The 24,881-nt window shown below is 38.7% G+C and overlaps 1 protein-coding gene across 1 annotated transcript in view; it reads left to right on the top strand.

Moving 5' to 3' along the window:
- FASN1 (Fatty acid synthase 1) overlaps nucleotides 1-24,881 on the top strand; it is a 239,642-nt gene that overhangs the window by 127,333 nt on the left and 87,428 nt on the right. Inside the window, exons 8-12 of the mRNA XM_067135405.2 lie at nucleotides 3,904-4,095; nucleotides 5,758-5,886; nucleotides 5,970-6,200; nucleotides 18,092-18,281; nucleotides 24,514-24,743. Coding sequence (XP_066991506.2) covers nucleotides 3,904-4,095; nucleotides 5,758-5,886; nucleotides 5,970-6,200; nucleotides 18,092-18,281; nucleotides 24,514-24,743 — 972 coding nt within the window. The remainder of the gene's footprint in view (nucleotides 1-3,903; nucleotides 4,096-5,757; nucleotides 5,887-5,969; nucleotides 6,201-18,091; nucleotides 18,282-24,513; nucleotides 24,744-24,881) is intronic.

Genomic DNA, 24,881 nt, shown 5'->3' with positions numbered 1-24,881 from the left:
AGTAGCAACCAGAATGCTACAAACTGATAACATTCCCGAAAATGTTCAAAATGCATACAAGAAGGTTGTGTCAAACAGGCGATCAATCACTGCCTGTTAAGTCATTGGAAGGATAATGGAAAGAGTATCAGACAGTCTTCCATGAGAGTACGTTCGTTGCGATGAACACCAGCGTGGATTCTGTTCAACTCCAAGCACAGTTATAAATACTTGCATCCTTGTCACATTGTTAAAATCTGTTAAACAGAGAAAAAAGTAACTCTTTTTTACATTCGAATGGCATTTGACAATATCCATAACAGCCACCTTCTAAAAAACCGTATAGTCCAAAGGAACACCTACAAAACTCTGGGCCATAATTTCCAACCTTCAGAGAGGGAAAGTTACTCAAATCAAAACTCAAAAGGGTAGATCAAAACCTACATTCATAAAGAGAGGCATGATGCAGGGATGTTCATTATTGCCAGCCCTCTATAACTTCGCCGTCAAACATATCTTAGACAAATAAAACTATGATAGTCTCTTGTGGCAATATGGGGCATCTCCGACATCCAAACTACCGCCTATAACCATAATGGGCTTTGCTGACAACAGCCATCGTTCGGAAGAACAAAGAAGCAGCCTTAGATCTTACTCGGCTAGCCCGCAGGAGGTGTAAAGAAATTGGACTGGATATCAGTCCTCGAAGGCATACAGGGATATGTGTAATCCAAGGTGAGTTGAAGCCAGGGGCACTGTACATAGAGGAAGACTGTGGGATTAACTAAGAGAGGCAAATTAGTTTCTTGGAACTTCTCTACTTGTAGGAACACACTAGTGTTAGACTGCAATTATGGAAGATCTCCACAATAAACTCAAACTTCTAATATCGTCACCACTGCTTAAGGAAGACTAGAAGCTCTCAGTCCTAAATTACTCGATTTGTCCCACCCTAATAGTATATCCATTCTTGACATGTAGTTTCAAGGAAATCGCACAGAAATGCTTATCCAATGGCAGTAAAATGATTAAAAGTGCGACAAAGGAGATACAGTATTACAGTTGCTGACTGATACTCCAAATGGCATGGTGTAGTCTGAAAAGAGATACAAAGGGCTCGCTCTTTTTAAAACCTTGTCGGAAGTCTACCTACAATGCAATAATGCCCGCGCTATCTTATTTCAGATAGACCCTTCACTCACTGCTGCTTTGAGGGATTTTCACGCAGACTGTCAGGAATGTATAGAATGTCTCAAATTAACAGATGCCGATACTCGGAACAGCCTCTTAAAATGTAAAACTATGTCAAAAGCTATGACAACATGAAAATTTACCTTCTGGTGTTCATTACTGCAGAAAGGACTTTGAGTGCAGCTTTATACAAACAGTATACACTAGGACACATTTGGGTATGGGATCATACTGAACTGTCTTTTAATGAGTGAAGAGTCTATAGAGATAAATGCTTCTGTTTCTGCGGTGTGCTTGGTCCCAGACAAATCCCTGGACTCAACCTCTGTCTGTATAGCCACGGGGGGAAATAAATTCTTGGTGATGTCTTGGAATTCTGCAGATGCAGAGAGCTCCTTAGGAACTTGTGGCACCATCATATCAGATCCTTCATTGCTAATGAACTGAGAAACAAGGGATTCAGTGTACATGAACACCAGTTTGCTGAAAATTGATATTATAGCATTTAAGAAAAGTGTTCCCAGGAATTCCTTTTATGTAGATGAGACTGTTGGGTTTGAGCACCATAATGGTCAGCCAGATATTGATATGTAGAGGGGAAAAGATGCAAACCTACTGTTCCTTACTACAGTTGTAAATACCACCTTTAGGAAACTGAAATTAGGGTTCATGGTCAGAGCTGGTAGTACTGTGCCTCATCACTTTGCCGCCGTGAGGAAGTGCATCCCTGAAATTTTTATTATCATTGACCGATGCTCCATAAAGATCCTGAGACACCACTTCTACAGCACAAAAGTATCACACCTACTTACCCCTCGGCACTACAGCCCTTGTAGAGCCTTGGCCTCTCTGACGATTGTAGCCCAATATTCACGATCTTCTGCACGCCTCCTCTATCTTCCTATTCCCATCTTTCTTAAATCCTCCTCCACATCATCCAGCCATCTTTTCCAGGGTCTTCATTTCCATCTTCTACCACCTGGATTTCCTTTGTAGATCTTCTTGACAGCCCTATTATCTGGCATTCTCTTCACGTGTCCCAACCAGCTTAATCTGTTATTTTTATTTCGGTTACGATACTTGGATGTCCATAGAGTTTTTCCAATTCCTTGTTTTTCTTATTCTCCACAATTTTCCTTCCTTCACTGGGCCAAAAATCTTTCTCAGTATTTTTCTCTCCCAGGAAGTATCACACTAGTTATATCATTTTCATTTTCAGTTGTTTACCTTACATTTAAGAAGTTTCCCTAATTAACTTGATAGATGCCATTTGATATGCACTACCTTGTTTTAATGGCAGCCTGTAGATACTGGAGGTTGGTTTCTTAATAAAGAAATTACAGAGGTTAGTTATTCAGTTACTGCAGTGTTGATTTCTTTCATAACTAATCAATATTATTCCGAGAAATGGAAGTAAAAAATGATTAAATATTTAGACTTCATGGAGGAACAAGATTATTTTAGAATAGGGGTGGAAATAAGTGGACACCTACATGCCCCAGGCATCTAAATAATTTCCATGGGCCCCTAAGAGTCCAGTAACATAGGCAACAGAATTTAAAAGAAAATCGCCAAAAAATTTACATTCTACAATGAATGTTTTGAATTTTTAAAACTTTGTATTAGTTTGCAATGTCTACTGCGTAATTATAATTCTAAAAGTTGACCTGATCTTTCTTATATGTCTGTACGACCAGATTCATACTGGTTCATAATTTTCCCCACCAGAAATTTTGGTTCACCAGTGAGCACATACTGGAGCAAGCTAGCAGGTAACATTGCGTCATTTGTATACAGTTGTATCCCGCCTTTCATTTGAGAGTTTTCTTTAAGAAGTGATGTATAATGAGTTTGTTTCAGTAACCAACGGTATGTTGCATCAAAGAAATATGGTGTCTTTCTTTGGGAAAAGACTAAAGATTTCAGTTACACAAATCAAATAAAACCGAGCCACAGAAGCACAGTATTATTTTAAATAATAATTGAAAGATTATTAGTATGAATGGACCCTCTGCCAAAGCCTTTCATTCGACAGGACCCGTTCAAAAATGGTTTCTCAAACAAATGATCCCGGTTTTGCTATAGTTCATTTAAGAAAAGTGGACATGTAGATTTTCTGGTGAGCCTCTAAATATTCTGTGCTACTTTGCACCTCTAAATTTTAGAATTCTTAGAATACTTTTTTATTCTTTATTGAGCTTTAAGAAACTACTGGGGTGTGATTATGCAGCCCTTGGAACAGCAATATATTGGCAAAAATAAAAGACTGTCATCTGGTCAGATTATTAAACAAAATTTGTGCTGTGCTAACCAGTAGCAGCCATCCTGAGCAGAGTTTTATCTTAACTTTCTACAGGAGAAGGTCCTTTTTACTACAATTGATATCTTTACCTGTGGGGTTACAATCTATGCAATGAATGAGTTAATAATATAAATGACTGAGCTCGATAGCTGCAGTCGCTTAAGTGCAGCCGGTATACAGTATTCGGGAGATAGTAGGTTCGAACCCTACTGTCGGCAGCCCTGAAAATGGTTTTCCGTGGTTTCCCATTTTCACACCAAGCAAATGCTGGGGCTGTACCTTAATTAAGGCCACGGCCGCTTCCTTCCCACTTCTAGCCCTTTCCTGTCCCATCGTCGCCATAAGACCTATCTGTGTCGGTGCGACGTAAAGCAACTAGCAAAAAAAAAAAAAAAAAAAAAAAAAATTGTTCTCTTTTCTTTTACTTGCAGGTAGTAGATAAACCATTACCATGGAATGGAGGCCTAGTAGCTATAAACTCCTTTGGATTTGGTGGAGCCAATGCTCACATTGTTCTTCGCTCAAACCCCAAGCCAAAACCGCATGCTATCCAGGACAGCATTCCAAGACTTGTACCAGTTTCAGGTCGAACTGAAGAGGCAGTCAGTTCATTTCTTGAGAGGGTAAGAACTATATTTAAGAAAAACAATGTACAATTTCTTTAGTTTATTACAAGCAAGTTGTGGTGTCATCTGCCATTTGTCATTTTAATTTACACCGATGAGCAATATTACACGACAACCACCTATCTTATCCGTTGTAGGACCACCTTTTGCCCGCAGAACTCATGCGCATACTCAGCGAGGTATGGATTGAAAGAGATGGCTGGAGGTATCCTGGAGTATCTGGTACCACAAGCACAACAGCAGGCTCTAGAGTCATGGTGATGTAACATGAACCCGCTTCTCCAAGATAAACCATGTTCAATGAGGTTCATATTGCAGCCATTTTGGGGGCTACAGCATTAAAACTAATTCACTATAATGTTCCTCAAACCAGTCATTCACTATCCTGGCAGTGTGGTATGGCACAATGTTCTGTTGGAAGTGGCAGTCACCATCAGGGAACACTGTTGACATGAACAGATCAACTTTGTTCCCAATAACGTCCAGATACCAGGTAACTGTTGGCGATTGGTGTGCGGAAATAATGGGCCTCAGTTTGTACCATGAGAACATTGCCCAGATCCTCGCATCTCCTCCACCAACCTGTCACGGTCAGACCATGCAACCACATATCTTAGCTTCTGATGGAAATCAGTGTAAACATACTCGGCCATTGATGTGATAAACCAGGAATCTGGATTCATCAGACCAGACTATCTTTTTCCGATCATTCAGTCTTCATGTGCTGCTTTTGGTGGAATGCAGCCAGCATTGGGGTACTGCTGAGTCATCTACTGTGCAGTCCCGTGCGCAGCAGTGCTCAATGAAGTGTGCTAGAAGGCATTGGCCTCGTCATCACCATTATACCTGTTGGAGATTTCTCGAACCATAGCCTGCGCTCGCTCCAAGCAATGCGTGACTGCTTCCGCTGGCCTCTGGCATCAATGAGCTGGTGTCGACACATGACTGGATGATGCATCATTGGTTGCTCATCACTGCACCTCTTTTGATACATGCTCACAACAGCGGCACGAGAGCAGGACATAAGCCATGCCGTTTCAAGAGATGCTGGTATTAAGGAACCAAGCCATCACCATTTGCCCTTTATCAAATATGGAGAGATCAGCCACTTTTTTCATTTGGACACCAGAGGCTACTAATAGGAAGCCTGTAGACCTGCTCTATGCTATCAGCAGGTCACGTGTTAACTCCCCCAGCTCCAGGTGCGCTAAGTATTCCTGCGTTGAAGTGGCTCATTGGTGTATATTTCCTTGAAACATTTATGGAAACATTGTAATTTAATTTCTTTCAGGAATATCTTGCCTACTTACTGAAGAAAGTAAGGATATAGCTAAACAAAAAGTATAACAGATCATTTATTGGTCAAGAAAAGTCGTAATCTAAATTACTTACATATCATCCTTGAACGTGTATGTTATATCAGCTTTTTCCAAATAAATAATACTGATGTGATGAATTGAAGAGAAAATGAACCCCAAAATTGTAAGAATATAGAAAAAATAGGGAGACTTAGACATATAGAGAAAATGATACACAAGGACATAGACAAACACATTAAACGATTCACTGCTGTTGTCAGAGGACTGCTTTTCATTTATATACCACTTTTAATGTGGACTTCATCCACTACCATTCATTAATGTGCATCATGATTTGCAGGTTGAGAAATTAGAGAGGGATGACGAGTTCATCAGCCTGGTGCAGGATATTCACAAGACCAACATCAATGGACATAGTTATCGAGGCTTCACCCTTCTTGGAGGAGAAAATGCCATCCGTGAAATAGCTGCAAGTATTCTTATTGTACTGAAGTGTTCTCTAGAAGTGGGTTGAATTTGTACATAACTATGTATTCTCTATTTGCCTTGCAGCAATTCAGTGGAGATAAACGACCTGTATGGTTTGTGTTCTCTGGAATGGGTACGCAGTGGCCCGGCATGGGCACAGACCTTATGCAACTGGAGGTTTTTGAGAAAGCCATCCGCAAGTGCAGCGAAGCCTTGCTGCCTGAAGGAGTCAATCTGTATGACATCATCCTTGGCGGTTCTGAAGGAGCTTTTGACAATGTTCTCAACTCTTTCATTTCCATTGCTGCCATACAGGTTGGTATTCTATTCATTATGGTGGCTTAATATCATCAAATTCTTTTTTTATATGTGTAAGGTTATCTTAATTTCAAGATTATAAGATTTAAGATAAAAACTAGGGTTGAAAATTTGAACAAAAAATAGTGTGAAACTACAGCAGAAATGCTCAACGGGGGTGGGGGTTGGCAGACTACATAGGGGTTCTCAATAACTTATCTATCCAGAAAATATATTTCTATTTAAAAGCAAATTCCTATGTGCTGTGTGCTATTTATCAGTGATTGTAGCATGCATGTAAAATGGCCTTGAGCCATTCCTTGGTTTTAAGATGTTCTCATTTAACGTATGAGGCAATTTTGTAAATAAAACTCATTATTCGTTTGCATTAATTCAGAAATAATAAAGCATTCATATCTAGTTCATTAGGACCTTTTTGTAAGTTCTTCCCAGTTCATGACTTTGAAAGTTTATGAAAATATAAACAATTTTCACTTTTTTTTTTTTTTTTTTTCCAGTTGGCTTTACATCCCCCCCAACACAGATACAGTAAAATCTTGATTATCCGTTCTAATGCCCGGGAAGGGGTGAACGGTTAATTAAAAAACCCGGATAATCCATACTACTTTAATGGACTTTAAAGTACATAAAATACATACTGTATAACCTTAAAATGCAGTGCATTAAACCCTCTTTAAAACCAAAATGTGGTCACAGCTACAACAATACATACTAAATATTCACCTAAATTACCAGCAGAGCATAAATAATTAATTTACCTGGTGTCATTTATTTAAGCTGCTTTAAAAAATCCATTAACTTTTTTTTGCACCATCCTACAACTTATTGTCTTTGTGTCCATTCTGAGCTTTCTAATTACAAGAATGTCTGAAAAATCCATATCATCCTCTTGCTCCAAGAATTCCATTAACGTTTCAGCCGACTCCAGTGCGATCTGAAGCGGTACGCGATTGTGACGCACTCTTCTTGCCAATCCCCCCCACTTTCACTCATCACTTCGCAGCCGACTGCAGAGTTCCCGTTCGCGCTTTTATTTACTATTTCATCATCCGTTAAAATGTGATGCCCAGGCAATACATCGTCAATATGAAGCCACTCCTCAATGTTACTTTCATCCACTTTTCCAAAATGAAGTTATTTTCAATATTCTTCAGGATATCTTTAATCATCAATCCCTTATTTTCATCTTCATCAGTGAACCCATGAAAATCGTTGGCGAGCTCTTAGACATCAACATACAATTTTCTTCACGATCAAGTGATGTTCTGAGTGGTTACTAGATCCTACGATTTCTGAGCAAGATAAAGCGCTTCTTTAAGATTGAGTCTTTTTCAGAACTCAACCATTGATGTTTCTTCAGAAAGTAAGAGGCCTAGCAATTCCCGCTTGTAATGCGCCTTAAAGGCTGCGATGATGCCTTGGTCCATCGGATGAATTAATGAAGTTACATTCAGTGGCAAATAGGAAACAAAAATGTTTCCATCTTTTGATTTCAATACTGTATCAACAAGGTGGGAGAATGCATTATTGAGGAAAAGGACAGCCTTTAATGGACGCCAAGAAATCTCAAACTTGCGGAACGAACTTATTATGGAACCAAGTCCTGAAAATATCGCGTGCCATCCATGCAGATTTGTTATGACAGTAATCTACTGGGAAATATTTCATCCCTGTTCCTTTGAAAGAACGTGGATTTTTTCTTTACTGACAGCAGCTTATTTTAATTTATGGTTGTCACTAGTGTTCGCACAGCACAAGATGGAAACGCGCTCTTTACTAGATTTGTGACCAGGAGCTGATTTCTCTTTAGCAGCTGCTAGTGTTTTATTGGGTAAGCACTTGTAGTAAAGTCCAGTTTCATTGGCATTGTACACTTGACTTGGATCGAAATTGTATCTCTCAATTATGCGCTTAAACTCGTATCTAAAGTTTTCTGCTGCACTGCTGTCACCACTTAGTTTTTCTCCTTCGATGTTTAATTCTCATATGCCATGTCTGTTCTTAAATCTCTGTAGCCAACCATTGGACGCTGGTGAGGACCCTGAAAGCCCCATGTTTTCGTGAAAAATTTGTCTGCCTTGTTATCATAGGACCACTAATAGGTACACCTTCGTCTCTCTTTTGCTGAAACCGCGTGAATAACTCAGCATCCAGTTCTTTTAAAGATCATTGTTTTTCTTTTAGCGAGTCCATGTGAACTGTCAGAACTCGCCGCAAACTGCAACACTTTGTCTTTATTCTCCATTAGGTCCCGCACTGTAGTCACACCCACACTGAACTCTGGTGCTAAATTTGAGACTAGTTCACCTTTCTTTAACCGTTCGATTATATTAACTTTATTTTGTATGGTTAAAATGACAAGGTTTTTTTTTATACTGCAGATTTCGATCTCAACATTTCTCAGCTGTTAGAACGGAAAATAAATGTTCAACTTTATCAGTCACTCTCACATTTCCTTACTTTGCACTACAGTACAGAATGTAGCCTACCTGTCTACTAATAGCGGAGGTTGACCATGACGGACCGCTAGGATGGTTTCTGATTCCTGTGCATTGTGAAATATTTACGATGCAGTAGCCTGTAGTGTCAATATTTAACCTTGACAGAGAACGATATGAAAGATCTACGTACAGTACTTGGAGATGTTACACGCTACCAAATAAGTTATAGGTACATTCTGAAGTAGAAATGACCAGCATACCGTACTCTACGCTCTGTGGGCTGGGAGAGGGCACATCACATTACATTATTCGTCAACAATGGAATGGATAATAAAGTTTGCGACTGTTGAATTTGAATAGCATCCCTCTTCTTTTGTAACAGTTAAAAGTTAAATAATTTTACACAACATAAAATTATGTAGTAAAAAAATGTATGAAGTCATGTCTCCAATGCCGATTGCCGGTCTATGCGTGTGTATGTAGAGTAGTTATGTACGTTATGATCGTGGACTCAGGAGTCGGAGAGTCAATGTACAATACTAAGAAACAATATTAGGTTTTGGTCCACCCAATCAAAAACTAACATTGTTTCTTAGTTTTAACTGTATCAATACAGATCTAAATGATGAAGTTCGTAAATTGTACGAGTCATTGTACAGTCGCCCCAAAACAGAATACTGTGTCAAGATACCTTGACGTCAAGAGCCGGACTGAGTGGCTCAGACGGTTGAGGCGATGGCCTTGTGACCCCAACTTGGCACGTTCGATCCTAGCTCAATCCAGTGGTATTTAAAAGTGCTCAAACACGTCAGCCTCGTGCCGCTAGATTTACTGGCACGTAAATGAACTCCCACGAGAAAAAATTTCGGCACCTCGGCATCTCAAAAAACTGCCAAAGTGGTTAGTGGGACGTAAAACCAATATTATTATTATTGTTATTATTATTATTATTATTATTGACATCAAGAGTACGCTCATTCACTTTTGGAGCGACTGTAGATTGCTTTAAAAAAATTGAGGTGTGTTTTTTTTTTTTTTTTTTGACGTATAATCCATAGAACGGTTAATCGAGGGACGGATAATCGAGGTTTTACTGTAGGTCTTACTGCTACGATAGGATAGGAAAGAGCTAGGAATGGGAAGGAAGCGGCTGTGGCCTTAAGATACAGCCCCAGCATTTGTCTGGTGTTAACATAGCCACAAAGACGCACACGAGATACTGTCAGTTGGTACAATGAATTTATTCGCATATATTTACAAAACACACACATAACCTTCATCACTGTTGTCAAAACAAAACTCACATCACAAACTGCCATTTAAAGACAACTGCCAATCGCTGCACATCGAGATGACAACATTGAAACGCAGATAAAACAGATGACTGCGTCAAGCATGTCACTTCAATATGGAGACTGCGATTTCCGCATGTTACGCGATTACAAGTATCACCTTGCTCCACAACTCGTCGACCAATAACTTCTAAATCATAACTCAGCAGTAACTCTCAATAACTAACTTCACAGTCAAGATCGTCTTTATATAGGTGCCTGGCCAAGCTTCTAGAAAGTTACATCACAAAATATATCTTCATGAAAATTCTAGAGTGCGTAATACACAGTTTACATTGTATAGAATATTCTCAATCGTTCTCGTGTAACTATACCATTTTGCGTACCTGCCAAGTATTCCGGTTTTTCCGTAAAATGTACGGATTTTGAGTGTTTTACGGTTGTATGAATGAACGTTGTTGTACGGATTTTGAATATCCGCGCTTGGTTTCGCTTTCTGCGGTCAAATCAGATTCGTTTGACTTTCGATAGTAGCTGGTAATATGAGATGCAGTGTTTGAAATTCGACCGGTAAATGTATTGATAATCACATTATCGATTATCACCGTGCTTTTGTCACCTGTTCAACCTAAACTGCTACTTCATTCAATGAGATGTTTCCAAACAAGTAGCAGGCTGCGATTTTGAAGAAAAGAAATCTGTGAAAAGTGGCAGGCCGTGAATATATATAAAACAACTTTAGTAACTGCGTCGTGCTTCATAGCAGCTGAAAGGCTTTGTTTGTGTACGTGTGTAACATTGGCGGTAGTTCTGAAACTCATGAAATTGTGAGACGAATTTCTAAGCGATTTTTAGTTGTGTTCGTAATGGTTTACTAAGAACCTATTATCAGTCTTTTCGTGAGGCATATTCTGCTCGATTTCCTTTTATACGATCACGGAAAATGTTCCCAGTGTTAAGTGAAAACAGATGAGCACTCATCAAGATGTAACTTCGTGTATTTAATTTCATGCATCGTTTTTCAGGGGACAGGGGGAAAATGACGATGGATGCGGGAAAACATAAATGCGGGCAACATAAAAAAATAGGGGGGAAAGCAAAATAATAAAATACCGGTACTGTATTGAGACATTTTTTGTTATGTAAATATATGATTATCCACAAGGTAATACGTGATTCATCACCCTGCGAGTAATTAAAACGTATCTGGCCAGCCTATACCAACACAGAAAATGGTGGCAAATTTGAGTTTTACGCTGTCTACGTTTTAATTCTTGTAAATAAGAATACTTCTAGGGTCGGTTAATGGGCCGAGGAGCAGCGTTGGCGCCAGGAGGCTCGTAGTGAGGTTGTGCGTGAATAACCTGCGCACAGCACTCCAGCCTACAAGATCGTTGTTCAAGACTAGCAACGTAGAATCGCTTGTACATTTTCGCATCACAGGTTGCCGCTATTATATGCTAAGAGTTTTGAGCAGTCCCTCTAAATAAAAAAAAAGTTGCATATATTTTTCTTACGCACGATCGATCAATGCGGGGAAAATTGTGACCGAGGACAAATAATTTTTCGACGATCAATGCGATAAAAACGATGGTTTGAGAAACTATAGATGCGGGGAAATTTAACATTGGTTTATATGGAACATTTTTTGGACCGAATAAATTCAACGATGGATACAGGAAAATGACAGTTCCGGGAACGTTGCATCGAGGTTGTACTGTATTTGACTTGTATAAGTATTGTTTATACTCCCGCCCCCTTGCCGTCCTTTTTCATTATGTCTCAATACTTTCGCATGCGCATGTTGTTAAAAAAAAATTCCGCTTAAGAATCTTCCGGGTTTCACTTTTCGAAAGTTGGCAGGTTTGCATTTTGGTAGTTAGTGTGTTTCACAATTATGGTTTACAAAATACAGGTAAGAATAAATAATATTAATTTACAGGTATTTACATTAATCGAACTGATATCAATGTCTATGTACAACACGTGTTCCATGACATAACCTCACACACAATACGATTATTCGACTACATAAATAATACTAATACTAAATGGATGTACACTTCATAGCTATACATACAATAATAATAATAATAATAATAATAATAATAATAATAATAATAATAATAATAATAATAATAATAATAATAATCGTAAAATAATAACCATAACAATTCGAGCTAAATATTTGTATTAGTTACCCATGGGTGAGAGAGTATTGTTTTCAAGTTATAACTGGTATCGCACTTGCGTCAGTGTGAAAATGGGAAACTACTCAAAACCATTTTCAGGGCTTCTGACAGTGGGACTCGAACCCACTGTCTCCTGAATGCAAGCTCACAGCTACGTGCCCCTAACCACATGGCCAACTTGCTTGGTTACAAATGATTAGTGACTAACTCTAGAATACAGTAGAACCTCAATAATTCGAAATGAGTTAATTCAAAATCCCATCTAATTCAAAGCAGCTCTCATTCCTGGAAACATGAGGTACAGTTTTGCATGTTATTTCAACTGTTTAATTCGAAATTCGTGAGCAAATTGGGTATGGACAAAGAAGAAATAGTGTGTGAAGTGCTAAAGACCCTGGGTACAAATAAGGCCTTCAAAATAGGACTCTCACTTCAATACACACAGGACGTAGAAAATCCAGAATTCTGGCCGAAGGGCATAGTGCGCTCCTTTCGCTTCTCAAGACAGAGACAATACAATTATAAACGACAAAGGGAAGAAGGAAGAATAGAGACACCACTAGGGAATACAGAAAGACCACTGAAACATTCCTTACTGAAGAATGGCAACATGGGGGATTTTATGGAATGCACTCAATCACAACGCAAGGACTCAGAGGCAGGCCGAAAGGAGGCATTACATGTCTAATAAAACCCACCTGTAACCCATACAAAGTCATTAAGAAATCTCTTAACCTTATTGCAATAGAAACGAGCCCGATGACAATAATTACTGCCTGCTACCAACCAGACTTCAACGCAGCGGATATAATTGATGAATTGAGTGAAGCATTCGTAGACGTAGACAAAAGAGCACCACTTGTCCTAGCAGGAGACTTCAACTGTAGAGTTGATAAAGACGACGACAAGTCAAAAGCCATATTAAAGTATTAAAGTACATAGCCTTACCAATAACACCACAAAATGGACATATATCTGCCACAATGGAGGCAGCGTTATAGACCGGGTCTTCACCAACATGCTAGTAGCCGGTCGTACAGAAAAACATGCCCATAAGAAAACACCAACTTATTCTACACCAACAAATAGACTCAAGGACCCAATCATCAATGGCCTAGACTCTCCAAGAGATTGAACATTGAATATTTACAAGGAAAGGCAGAAGAAACAAAAGCTATTATCGAACAACCACCATTGAGTCCAGAGGAAATGCTAACGCAGAGACAATTCTTCATGAAGCTGTAGAATCAACGAAGATCAATATGAGAAAAGCAAAGCCGTGGATTGATAAGACATGCAACGAAGCCATAAGATGTGCACTAGCTGCCCTACACAGAAATTTATGTGTGAATACTGAAGACTGACGAGGCTAGCAGCCATAATAGACCCTGTGATACCAGAAGAACAGTCCACAGTGCATGCCATACAATACCTAATGGAAGACATCAAAGAAGCTCTGCGCCTCCAAAGAGGCAAACTGCATGTAGTGTTCATAGACTACACCAAGGCATTCGACTCCAATCAATCGAGCCACACTGATTGACAAGCTAGGATCATTACATGTTACAAACTTCATATTTGGTCCGTATTGAAAATGTACATCAATTTAAGATTATCAAAATTTTATTAGTCAACCTATTCAATACAAATGATATTTGCAAAGTTAGGACTTGCATCCTATTAAACTAAGGTCTAAAGGGACATGTTTCGCCCTTTAAAAGGGCATCATCAGCCTTTTTACACTCGTGCTAAAGGTAAAAATCAGGATCCTGATTGTTGATATAAGAAAAAGTATATAAAATGAGAATAAAAATTAGAATGAATATTATACAATATGTGCAATCATGAGTTCTTAAATGACAATTGACAATTAAAAATCATTTAAAATGTTTGCGAAGAAATAAGAGTTGGTATGGTAATTACATCAGCAATCTTAAAATGATCTTATAAAACTGTACAAACTAGGCCTTGACCAAATAAATAATAAGAAAGTCTATGGCTAAAGTTGCCGTATCAAGGTTCGTGAAATTCGGCTGGAAGCAACCTGATTTTAAATGGAGAGCAAATGAGAATCCAATGGCCACTCAAGACAAGATAAAACCTCTCTCGTTGAAAAGTCGTAATGAAACTGTAGTATGGCGCATGTAGATTATAAAGTTGTGTCCAATCAATCCATTAATTTTATATTTTACGAAGTGGGATCGCGGTCTCAGTATTTTTGTTGAAGGAGTTGTGAGAAGTTAACTAATAAGTGTCGCTGTACAGATTTTGTCAGCTCGTATACCGATGGTTAAATGGGAACATTCTTACGTGTTGTCAAGCAACTTGTTGCTTGACATACTGCAAAAACCGAGAACATTCTGCACCATATTTCTTCAATAGTCAATCCACAATCAAAACTACAGCCAACACATAAGAATGTTCCCATTTAACCTTCGGTATACGAGCTGACAAAATCTGTACAGCGGCACTTATTAGTTAACTTCTCACAACTCCTTCAACAAAAATACTGAGACCGCGATTCCACTTCGTAAAATATGAAATTAATGGATTGATTGCACACAACTTTATAATCTACATGCGCCATACTACAGTTTCATTACGACTTTTCAACGAGAGAGGTTTTATCTTGTCTTGAGTGGCCATTGGATTCTAATTTGCTCTCCATTTAAAATCAGGTTGCTTCCAGCCGAATATCACGAACCTTGATACGGCAACTTTAGCCATAGACTTTCTTATTATTTATTTGGTCAAGGCCTAGTTTGTACAGTTTTATAAGATCATTTTAAGATTGCTGATGTAATTACCATACGAACTCTTATTTCTTCGCAAACATTTTAAATGATTTTTAATTGTCAATTGTCATTTAAGAACTCATGATTGCACATATTGTATAATATTCATTCTAATTTTTATTCTCATTTTATATACTTTTTCTTATATCGACAATCAGGATCCTGATTTTTACATTTTAAAGGGCGAAACATGTCCCTTTAGACCTTAGTTTAATAGGATGTAAGTCCTCACTTTGCAAAAATCATTTGTATTGAATAGGTTGACTAATAAAATTTTGATAATCTTAAATTGAAGCTAGGATCAATCGTAGGTCGAGAGCACTACTTATGTAAAATGGCAGCCAGCCTACTGTCAATAAATGACCTGCATATAGACGATAACCTCTCCAGATCAGAAGCAATATAACAGACAGGAGGGGTCCTTCAAGGAGACCCACTAAGCCTGTTAATATTCAATATTTCAATGGTGGACATAGAGACTTCTGCTGTTGCCGTCATTGGAACTATGTACATCTATGCAGACGACATGGCGTTGGTGTCAAAATCACAACAAAAATTGGAAGAAGCTTTCGATAAGCTTGTCAGCTGGGCACACACCAACATGACACTGAACCCAAAAAAGACTGTACACATGATATTCAGAAAAGGCGGAAGAATTCCAGCGTTAACCATGATCATGTATAGGAACGAAGCATTAACCAGAGTAAACACATTCAAATACCTGGGGTTGACATTACAGACAACTGGCACAAGCTTTGCATCTCACATCAATGATAGGACAACTGCGGCAATCGTGGTGATGGACGAGATTAAAGTCTTATGACAACTTTCCATAACGACAGCAATAGGCTTGCTTCATATCAAGATTACACCTATCATTACATACGGAATACGTGTCATATGGGAGCACTTGAGCAAAAATGACTTATTGGCCATAGAAAAAATCAAAGCAACCTATCCCAAGAAAATCCTATGCATAGCAAAGACTGCACTGTCAACATTAACATATGAGCTCACAAGAGAACCTTTTTACATCGAGGAGATAAGAACAAAAATGTACTTGGCATCTACACACCCATATCAGAGCGTACTCCGAGAACTATAGCGAAGAAGGCTGACATCTGGGAAGACTTTTATCTAACAGATGCAATGACTACATCAGAGTGGAGAAAGCCGGGGTACGAACTGGTACACCATAACACAATTTGCAATCTATGGATTCCATTATAAACTATGCCATAGGAAATCTTTCCATGATCTGGACGAAAGCTGCATATGCACACTGTGTGGAAACAAATTGATCGTTACCATGCAAAAGAGTGCTAAAGGAGGAGGATAACATTGACTGAACTCTGTACTAAATAACTTGTGACTTTATCCATGCACATTTTACGAAATACAAATCTATTATTTAATTTGAAACACGGATAATTCGTAATTTGAAGAACAGTGTCGGTCCCATTACCGAAATTCAGACTTCTAATTCAAAACTGCCTTTACATTAAAAAAGAATAGTATTTTACAAAGTAACTTAAATTCAAAATGTATCCCGTCATGATAGAACGCGTCTTCCGGAATGTGCACGGTAGCTTTCTTCACTTTCACTCACTTCGGCATGTCTACAGTGTGCTTCATATTTACTAGGTTCAAGTAAAATCGTAGTTCTTTTGTATTCAGCTTTTTTAAGGAGTAGGCAGTGTGCGGAGAAGCAAAATCTGCGAACACTGGCAATGCCGACAGTTGGCGAAAAAGCATGGGTCATATAATCAATTCGTCAAATTATTCTCATGATTGGGGCAATCGTCGAATTGGAAACTTAGTATACACGGTTTTTTTCATAAATAACATACATAAAAACACATTTATAAATGCGTTGTCATCGTATGACATTCTTTGTTAGATCTAGTAATGTTTTATGATTGCATGATATGTTATATGTGATTGTGTGTCCAGCTGAAGATGACCTAGAAAGGTCGAAACCGGTCCTGTAGTTTTAATTTAATAAAATAAGTATTTATTAGGTGGAAGTCGTCTTCTCATTGTATTTGTAAATTGTACAAGGGTTAGGGTCATTGTACTGTGTTGCAGTGCACACTGAAGTGAGAGACTTTATCCCCTCTTCATAGGAAAGTTCGATAATCCACGATGTTTTAAGGGCGTTGGGCACTTTCCGTGCAAGCACAAGGCATCTAAAAAAAATGCAAACAGTACAGTAATCCAAAAAATTAAGCATTTGCACAGGGGAGTCAGCATAATTTGTCCTTGATTTTGAATCGTGTCTTTTCCTTTTGTTGCATGAGGTTATGTTTGCCAATGATTTATGCAAGTGCATTATTTAAATAATGCAAATGCACTTTGTTGGAAACATTTTGGAAATAGGATTTTCCATGGCATTTGACAGGGTTAAACTGTGAATCTAGGTAATTACATACATTAATGGGTCTTAGAATACTCGCGTGAGACACGACAAGGGTTGGCGTTTCAGAATTACAAGAAAAGTGCCATGGCGGGAAATCGTGCAACGATAAGTGTCACTGTGCTATGTTATAATGCAGACAGAAGCAAGAGACTTTCTCCCCATGTCATAGGAAAGTTTGATAAGCCACGATGTTTTAAAGGCATCGGGTACTTTCCATGCAAGTACAGGGCATATAAGATGCATACAGTACAGTAATGCAATGAATAAAGAACTGGCACCTGAGAGCCAGCATAGATTTCTCCTCGTCTTTGAATCTTGCTTAGTTTTTCTTTCATTGAATGAGGTTATGCTTGTCAGTGAGTTATCAGAGTACATTATTTGAATACTGTAAATGCACCCTGTTGGATACATTTTGGAAATAGTTTTCTCCATGACATGTAAAAGGTTTAAACTGTGAATCAAAGTTAATTGCATGCAGTAACAGGTGTTAGAATATTTTGTGATGCGGCAGGAGTTGTCATTTCTGAATTAAGAGTTGACTGTTAATTCAAAATCACTTAATTTGAAGTCTATTTTTACGTCCCAACGACTTTGAATTAATGAGGTTTTACTGTACTTCTTACTTGGCATAGCTTAATAATTATTTTTGTGAACTTTGTTCTGGATAAATTAGTGTGTTGCCAGTAAGTTTCATGTTTTTGAAAGAAAACATGTTGTCCAAGTGTAATTAATATTTGCATTTCCTGCAGGTTGCTTTAGTGGATGTACTAAATGCCCTTGACATCCATCCAGATGGCATTGTTGGCCATTCTGTAGGAGAATTGGGCTGTGCTTATGCTGATGGTACCTTCACAGCTGAGCAAACTGTCCTGGCAGCTTATTGGCGAGGACGCTCCATTTTGGAATCAAAGCTACCTCCTGGTTCCATGGCTGCTGTCGGTAAGTACTTTCTAAGAGAACACTAATAGTCTTCATGTAATCTCCACACTTGATACCACATGAGATGCTTTGATACTTTAGTTTGCTATAATCTAATGAGTTAAAAGTTGATAAAATTAAGATAAGGGGTTCTAATAAGATTTTTGACATATACATTGTTATAGGATTGCATCTTATGCTATCTTGGTGTAATGAGGAATGGTGTTTGCCAATGTGTAATTTGAAAGAAATATGAATAAGTAGTATGACATCATCCTAATTTGCTTAGCTTAACACATTGGCAGCCGATAATGACATCGGCGAGTCATGACTCCACTTTCACTTAGTGCTGATGACTACAGAAGTGTCACAATCCACGCCAAATATTAAAGGTCATATTTTTGCCAGTACCTATGTAAACAAACTGACTTTGTACCAGTGCATTGTTAAGCTGATGTTAAATATATGCTCCATCTGGGCATCGGATTAATTGTTAGCTATTATCTCAGTAGCCATTACAATTCGGTATTCTTATGTACAATGTCAACAGAGAATAGTGGGATTGTAGGGTCCTCTCAGTGGAGGAAAGTCTTTAAAGCTTCCAAAATCGATCGGTCTTCAGGAACATGTTTTGCAAGTAAATGTGTGACTAAGGACAATTGGCATAGATCATGGAAGCAGTGCAATGTTACAGAGAGGAGCGGCACAGTATGTTTTACTGTAGGGAGTGTCCAGGACAGTCAGGTTTGTGCCTTGAGCAATGCTTCATGCAATTCCGTAAAAGATAGAAGTAATTGGCATTCCAAACAATCCCATATCTGCCTGTGTTAGTGGCAGTGTTCTATTAGGGGCTACTATATTTACCAGATATGTTGTACAGTGTGTGTCATGGCTCCTATGCAGAAATATTGAAATAATTAAAATTCATAAGGACACAGAAATAAACTCCATTAAGTAAAAACTGTGTTGCAGTACTGCAGTAACGGTTACTGATATCAGAGCAGCTGTGAATATGTTAAACCTGCTTATAACTTATATTTGTGAAATCTTTGGAATTTGTTGATTTTCTTAAATGGAGTGCTGTAATATCCTTGGGATTGTCTCTGAAATATCTTTATAAAACGGTGAAAGTACACCTTGTGATAGTACAGATAATACAGATAAATTATAACATATTTATTTATTAAATTTATTTACGTTATTTGTGTATTAATGTAGTTATATCAGAAGCTGGAAGGTCTCCCTATTGGATCCTGGTGGTTTATTTTGTACAAGTAGTTGCAACACAGATCTATTTCCAGGGTTGGAAATATAAAGTTCTGAGCCAGGCGATCCCCATGAATACAGATCCCATAGTAAGCTTTAATTTAGGGTGTGAAGTGAAAGTATAATTAAACCAGGTGTTCTAACCATTAAGTCTTGCTAGCCTTGTGCTTATATTTCATTGCATATTTTGTCAGAGATATAGTATGCTTTATTTCAGACTTCTACAGCTTGGCAAATATTTCACGCCTGATGGGCTAGACAATAGTTCATTTGGCTGTGCCATTTCTAGGAGTGGGGGAGAAGAGGTTTATATAAATGTGTGATGGCAGTTGATCCAGTGACTATACTATATGGTATTGATACCAATGACATGCGTTTAGGACAAATTCCCTATCGGTAGTTTAGTCCTTTCTTAAATGATAACAAATAAGTCAGAAATTTATGAATTTTTACTGATTTATCATGGTAAATTATTCCAATCCTTAATCCATCTAGTACAGTGTGCCACACCTAGTGATCTTAATATTTTATTCCTCAAAGGGTCTTGTTATTCTGTTCTCTGATATCGATATCATATGCCTTTTATTTGAATATGGTAACTGTTCTCTGACTTGACATCTACTTCCTCCCGGTTATGACAGATGGCACCTCATGCCATTATGAATTTCCAAAGCATTTCTTTCTATCCTAACTTTGCTTTGTATGATTTCTATGAGAAAAGAATGGAAGCCTTGGTTAAAAAGATGGAGAGGCAGCTATGAAATGTGTTTCGTATCATTTAAATGGTACTTCAAAAACAATTATACTTTTCTTTACGTGGCTCTCTGCTTTGAGTCACGTACAGGATCTGTTAATATGTGTGGATTCTCATTCCAGGCATTGTTACTACTTTCCTTGGCTTGCCACAGCTATGCTAGGCTAGTGTTCCTTGTGATCCCGGTTATGTTCTTTGTTCTTCATTTTTATTGTGGCAGATTCATTTCCACTTTTCACTTTACTTTATAATTTACTTGATATACTTGTTCCTACGTAGGGACAAAAAAAGATAACACCTGTTTTGATAGAGGTGTGTGTGATGTTTGATTATGAAGAATTTTCATTTGAGACCTGTTTCCTTCTCTCCTACTGCAACGTCTTACTTGAGCTCATGTTGTGATATGTATTTAATACGCTAATTCTGTACAATTCATGTTCGCTACCAGGGACGATATGAATATGTTCATAGCATATTTGTGGTTTGATTATTGTAATGACTAGGTGAGCCTCATCCTTGACTAGGTGAGCCTTATCCTGTACTGCGGCCACCCTGATTATTTGATCTGGACTCTCAGATCAAGCTCGTGAGCCTTTGACTCACTTTTCTCATGCTACTGCGGTTTGTATCTGAATTTTATGTTGCCTTGCGCATCTGGTCTCTACGCACTTGTGTGTGGATGCGTTGAATGAATGTCGGGTCTGTGTTAATTTTTTTTGCTACCTTATGGATGTAACCTTCAGTTTTACTGTTATGGTTGTTTGAGTATCTTTTCTCAGCTCCTGGCTGGTTTAGCCATTTTATTTTTATATTTTGCGATCTTATTCTATGTCTTGCGTATCATCTTTGACTATGTTTGACTTCTGTAGCTATGGCAACGCCCCCTTCTTCTTCTTCCTCCCTATAACCTCTTCGTGTTCTGTGATTATTCTTTTTGGCTGAAGTGCTTTTATTTCATTTTAAATTGTGAGAGAGGCTACTCTTTGGAGATTGATGTCTTTGGGATTGAAGTTTGGCCTCATTTTGTTCTGGAGCGGTTGCAGTTACTTTTTGGGTTTAATTGCCGATATATATTATTCATCATACAAGGGCAAAAGTCATGGCAAGTAATATTTTTTTTCTTGAAGATACCAGTCCGGTTGGAAAATGTGAGACGAAAGGACAAGGTGTTAACTAAATGTATGGATAATGAAGAGCACTGAAATATCATAACACACTAATTTATTACGGTAGCATACAGGGCAATATGGCCTTTCTGGTGCAAAAGAATGACAACACAGTACACATAAAGTTGACATGAGAAACCTGGGCCTAAAAGACCCTCAAAGTAGTCCCCTGCTACTGACACCACACGCTGCCAACGATGTGGGAGGAGCTGAATTCCATCTGCCTCAGCATTTGCCGCACCATGTGTGAATCGGGTCACCTGTTGGCGCACAGCATCAGCAATGTCCTCTCGTGTTGCAAACTGCCTACCACGTAGTGGTTCCTTAATTTTTCAAATGAGATCAAAGTCACAGGGCGAAATGCCGGGCGAGTACGGTGGATGCTCCAATTCTTCCCATCCCCAACGTCGCAATAGCTGCGCGACACACTCTGCTTTATGTGGTTTTGCATTGTCTTGCAGGATTATTGTACTGTCCACAAGATCCGGACGTTTCTCCCGAAAGCCACATTGTATCTGTCCCTGTAGTACTGTGCAGTCATTGTTCTGCCATGTGGAACAAAGTGGCAAACAATGACACCCCTGACGTCATACACGACGATCACCATCAATTTGACTGGGGAAGGATTATGACGGACGTTCTGCCTCCTTGGTGATCCAGCATGTCGCCACTCCGCGGACTAACGTTTCAGTTCTGGTTCGTATGCCCTGGCCCAAAATTCATCGATGGTGATTATTTGTGACAAGAATTGATCGCTGTCCTGTTGGCAGCGTGCAAGGTGGTCGGAGCATATTGCATAGCGCACCCACCTTTGAACTTCCGTCAGTGCATGCAGTACCCTCCGTGATGCGATTTTGCGCAGTTGCAGCTCATTATGCAATATCCTGTGGATGGTCCGTTTCTCGATGCCACTTGCTCTCTAACTCCAGTAGCATTCATAGTCTGTCTTCATCAAGGAGCTGCTCGATGACGGCACGTGCCACATCGGTCAGCACATTGACGGATCGCCCCGAACGTTGCTCATCACTGGTTGACACACGTCCTTGCTAAAACTTTCCTACCCACCGTGCTACTGTACGGTATGGTAGGGCATTATTCCCAAGGGCTTCCACTAATTCACTGTGACATTCCATGGCATTTCTCCCTCGGAGAATGGCTATTTTGATGTAAGCGCGCTGCTCGACACGGGTTACTTCCGTCTCGCACGCCACTCACCAACTGACTGATTTCACAGCCCTTGCTGCACTACTACCAGCTGTCACAGAGCCATCTGTTGTTCTGCATACACACTATGCCTGCAGAACTTCTACACGACTCGTATACGCTTGTGATCTGTTCACATATCTACAAGGAAAAAAAATAGTTGCTATGATTTTTGCCCCAGTCCTTGTATATTCTTTGATTGAGGTTCCACTTTCACAAAAGAAATGTTTTGTGACAAATTCAGAGTACCATTGGTTGGTATTGTCTGAATCCATTAATATTATCCTTCCTTATGTACCTATAAAAAATGAGAAGTGAAGTTGATGAGATTATTCCTGAGGAAGTAAGACTCCTATGCATTTTAAAAGAAAATAGCTTCTAAGAATATTCATGTAACATTTTTCCTCATGTATCCTTTTGTTTGTTACGTGCCCACCTCATATCTGCTTTAGCCAATTTTCTGATAATAAACCCTAATCTATTTTAACCTATTTCTGTCTTGGGTTCTTGCCTTTTATGCTTTATTCGTTTGTATAACAGGCCCGGGTTCAGTTCCTGGCAGTCTTTCGCCAGTTTTGACCAGTCCACAATTAATATCATTTGCAAAGGGTAGTGGGTGGAACATACACATATTCTCATTAGTGTGATGTTTTAACCACTAGTTGTTGCTAGCCTTTTGCTTATTTCATTGTTTATTTTGTCAGAGATATAATATGCTTTATTTCAGACATTCTACAGCAGGCTTACCTAGATAAAAAATCTTTTACCCATCTACAGCCTTAACCATATGGTCAAGGCTAAAAGTGCTTAATAATTTGTGGGCCAGTTTCAAGATATAGATTAACAGCATGTGTTTGCTGAAGTGAAAGTATAATTAAACCAAGTGTTATAATTAGTGTGTATAGGGATGATAGTGGTGATTGTTTTAAGGTCGGAAAAGAACAGTAGCTCACGAAGGGAGGTCGGATAGGCTAGATGAAAGTGAGAAGCTTGACACAAGTGGAAGTAATGCAAGGACTTGGGTAAGAGTCTCATGGTCGCCAACTCGCGTTCCCAAGTTAAAAGCCCCTAGGGCCCCTTTTATTAACCTCTTACGGTAGGCAGGGGATATGTGGATGTTATTCTACCACCCCCTCCCACAGGAATTGCATATAAAAAGGTATGGTATTAAAGTGTATGAAGTGTCTGAGAATGCCATGTACCAATGGTGAGATTTCTGCAATTTGTGTTGATACCTGATAACAATGAAGGGCAATTTGTAATTATTAGTCAACCAGCTTACTACAAATGTTCAGTCCTTGCTGTCATTTCCCTCTGCCTTTATTATAGGATCAATTTATGTACATAGGGAGGGTCTTCCAGCTGCTGTTCATTTTTTGAGGGTGTATTATATGGCATATTTTGTATGTATTGAGGAAGTGTTCATGCACTGATGGAAGTCAGAATACAGTTCGTTATTTCATAATCAGTGGAGAATTTATTGGAGATCTGTGTGCAATTCCTACTTGTTAAATAGTTTTCAGAGGGTTAGGTGAGGCCTGTAATGGATGTACCAATATGCAGGACATGTACATGCCCTGGGAGAGAAGTGAAAATTTTATCGTGCTCTGTTTAAATTTGAGGGATGCATTTACTGAACTCCGGCACGCAAATTAGACATTTTGGTTAATAATTTTGTATTTTATTTTATAATAATAATAATAATAATAATAATAATAATAATAATAATAATAATAATAGCAGAATCAATATATTTCAAATGATGCCCAAGCATAAGTTAGTTTAATTATATTTCAATCATTTGCTGAGGTTACAGGAATAGTTTCTTCATGTTTAAGTTTAAACTTTCAAATTATTCTTACAGGTCTGACCTGGGAAGAAGCAAAGTCTCGTTGCCCACCTGAGGTAGTACCTGCTTGCCATAACAGCAAAGACAGTGTCACATTATCTGGTCCTACTGATGCTATTGCCAAGTTTGTAAAAATCCTGCAGGCAGAAGGAATCTTTGCTAAAGAAGTGAACAGCTCTGGAGTTGCATTTCACAGTAGATACATTGCAGAAGCTGCTCCCAAGCTCAGAAAATGTCTTGATAGGGTAAGGCTTTAAAATCCACAATACTTGGTCAATTGAAAGTATTTTATTGACATCAAGTCTTGGTTCATTATAAGATTTGTCACAATTTTTTTATCTTCTATTCTTCATCCTGGGCCGATGACCTTAGATGTTAGGCCC

The sequence above is a fragment of the Anabrus simplex genome, chromosome 1 (genome assembly GCF_040414725.1).
Source record: "Anabrus simplex isolate iqAnaSimp1 chromosome 1, ASM4041472v1, whole genome shotgun sequence".
Classification (NCBI taxonomy): domain Eukaryota; kingdom Metazoa; phylum Arthropoda; class Insecta; order Orthoptera; family Tettigoniidae; genus Anabrus; species Anabrus simplex.
The sequence above is the reverse complement of the archived record's forward strand: the minus strand, read 5'-3'. Positions and strand labels throughout refer to the sequence as shown.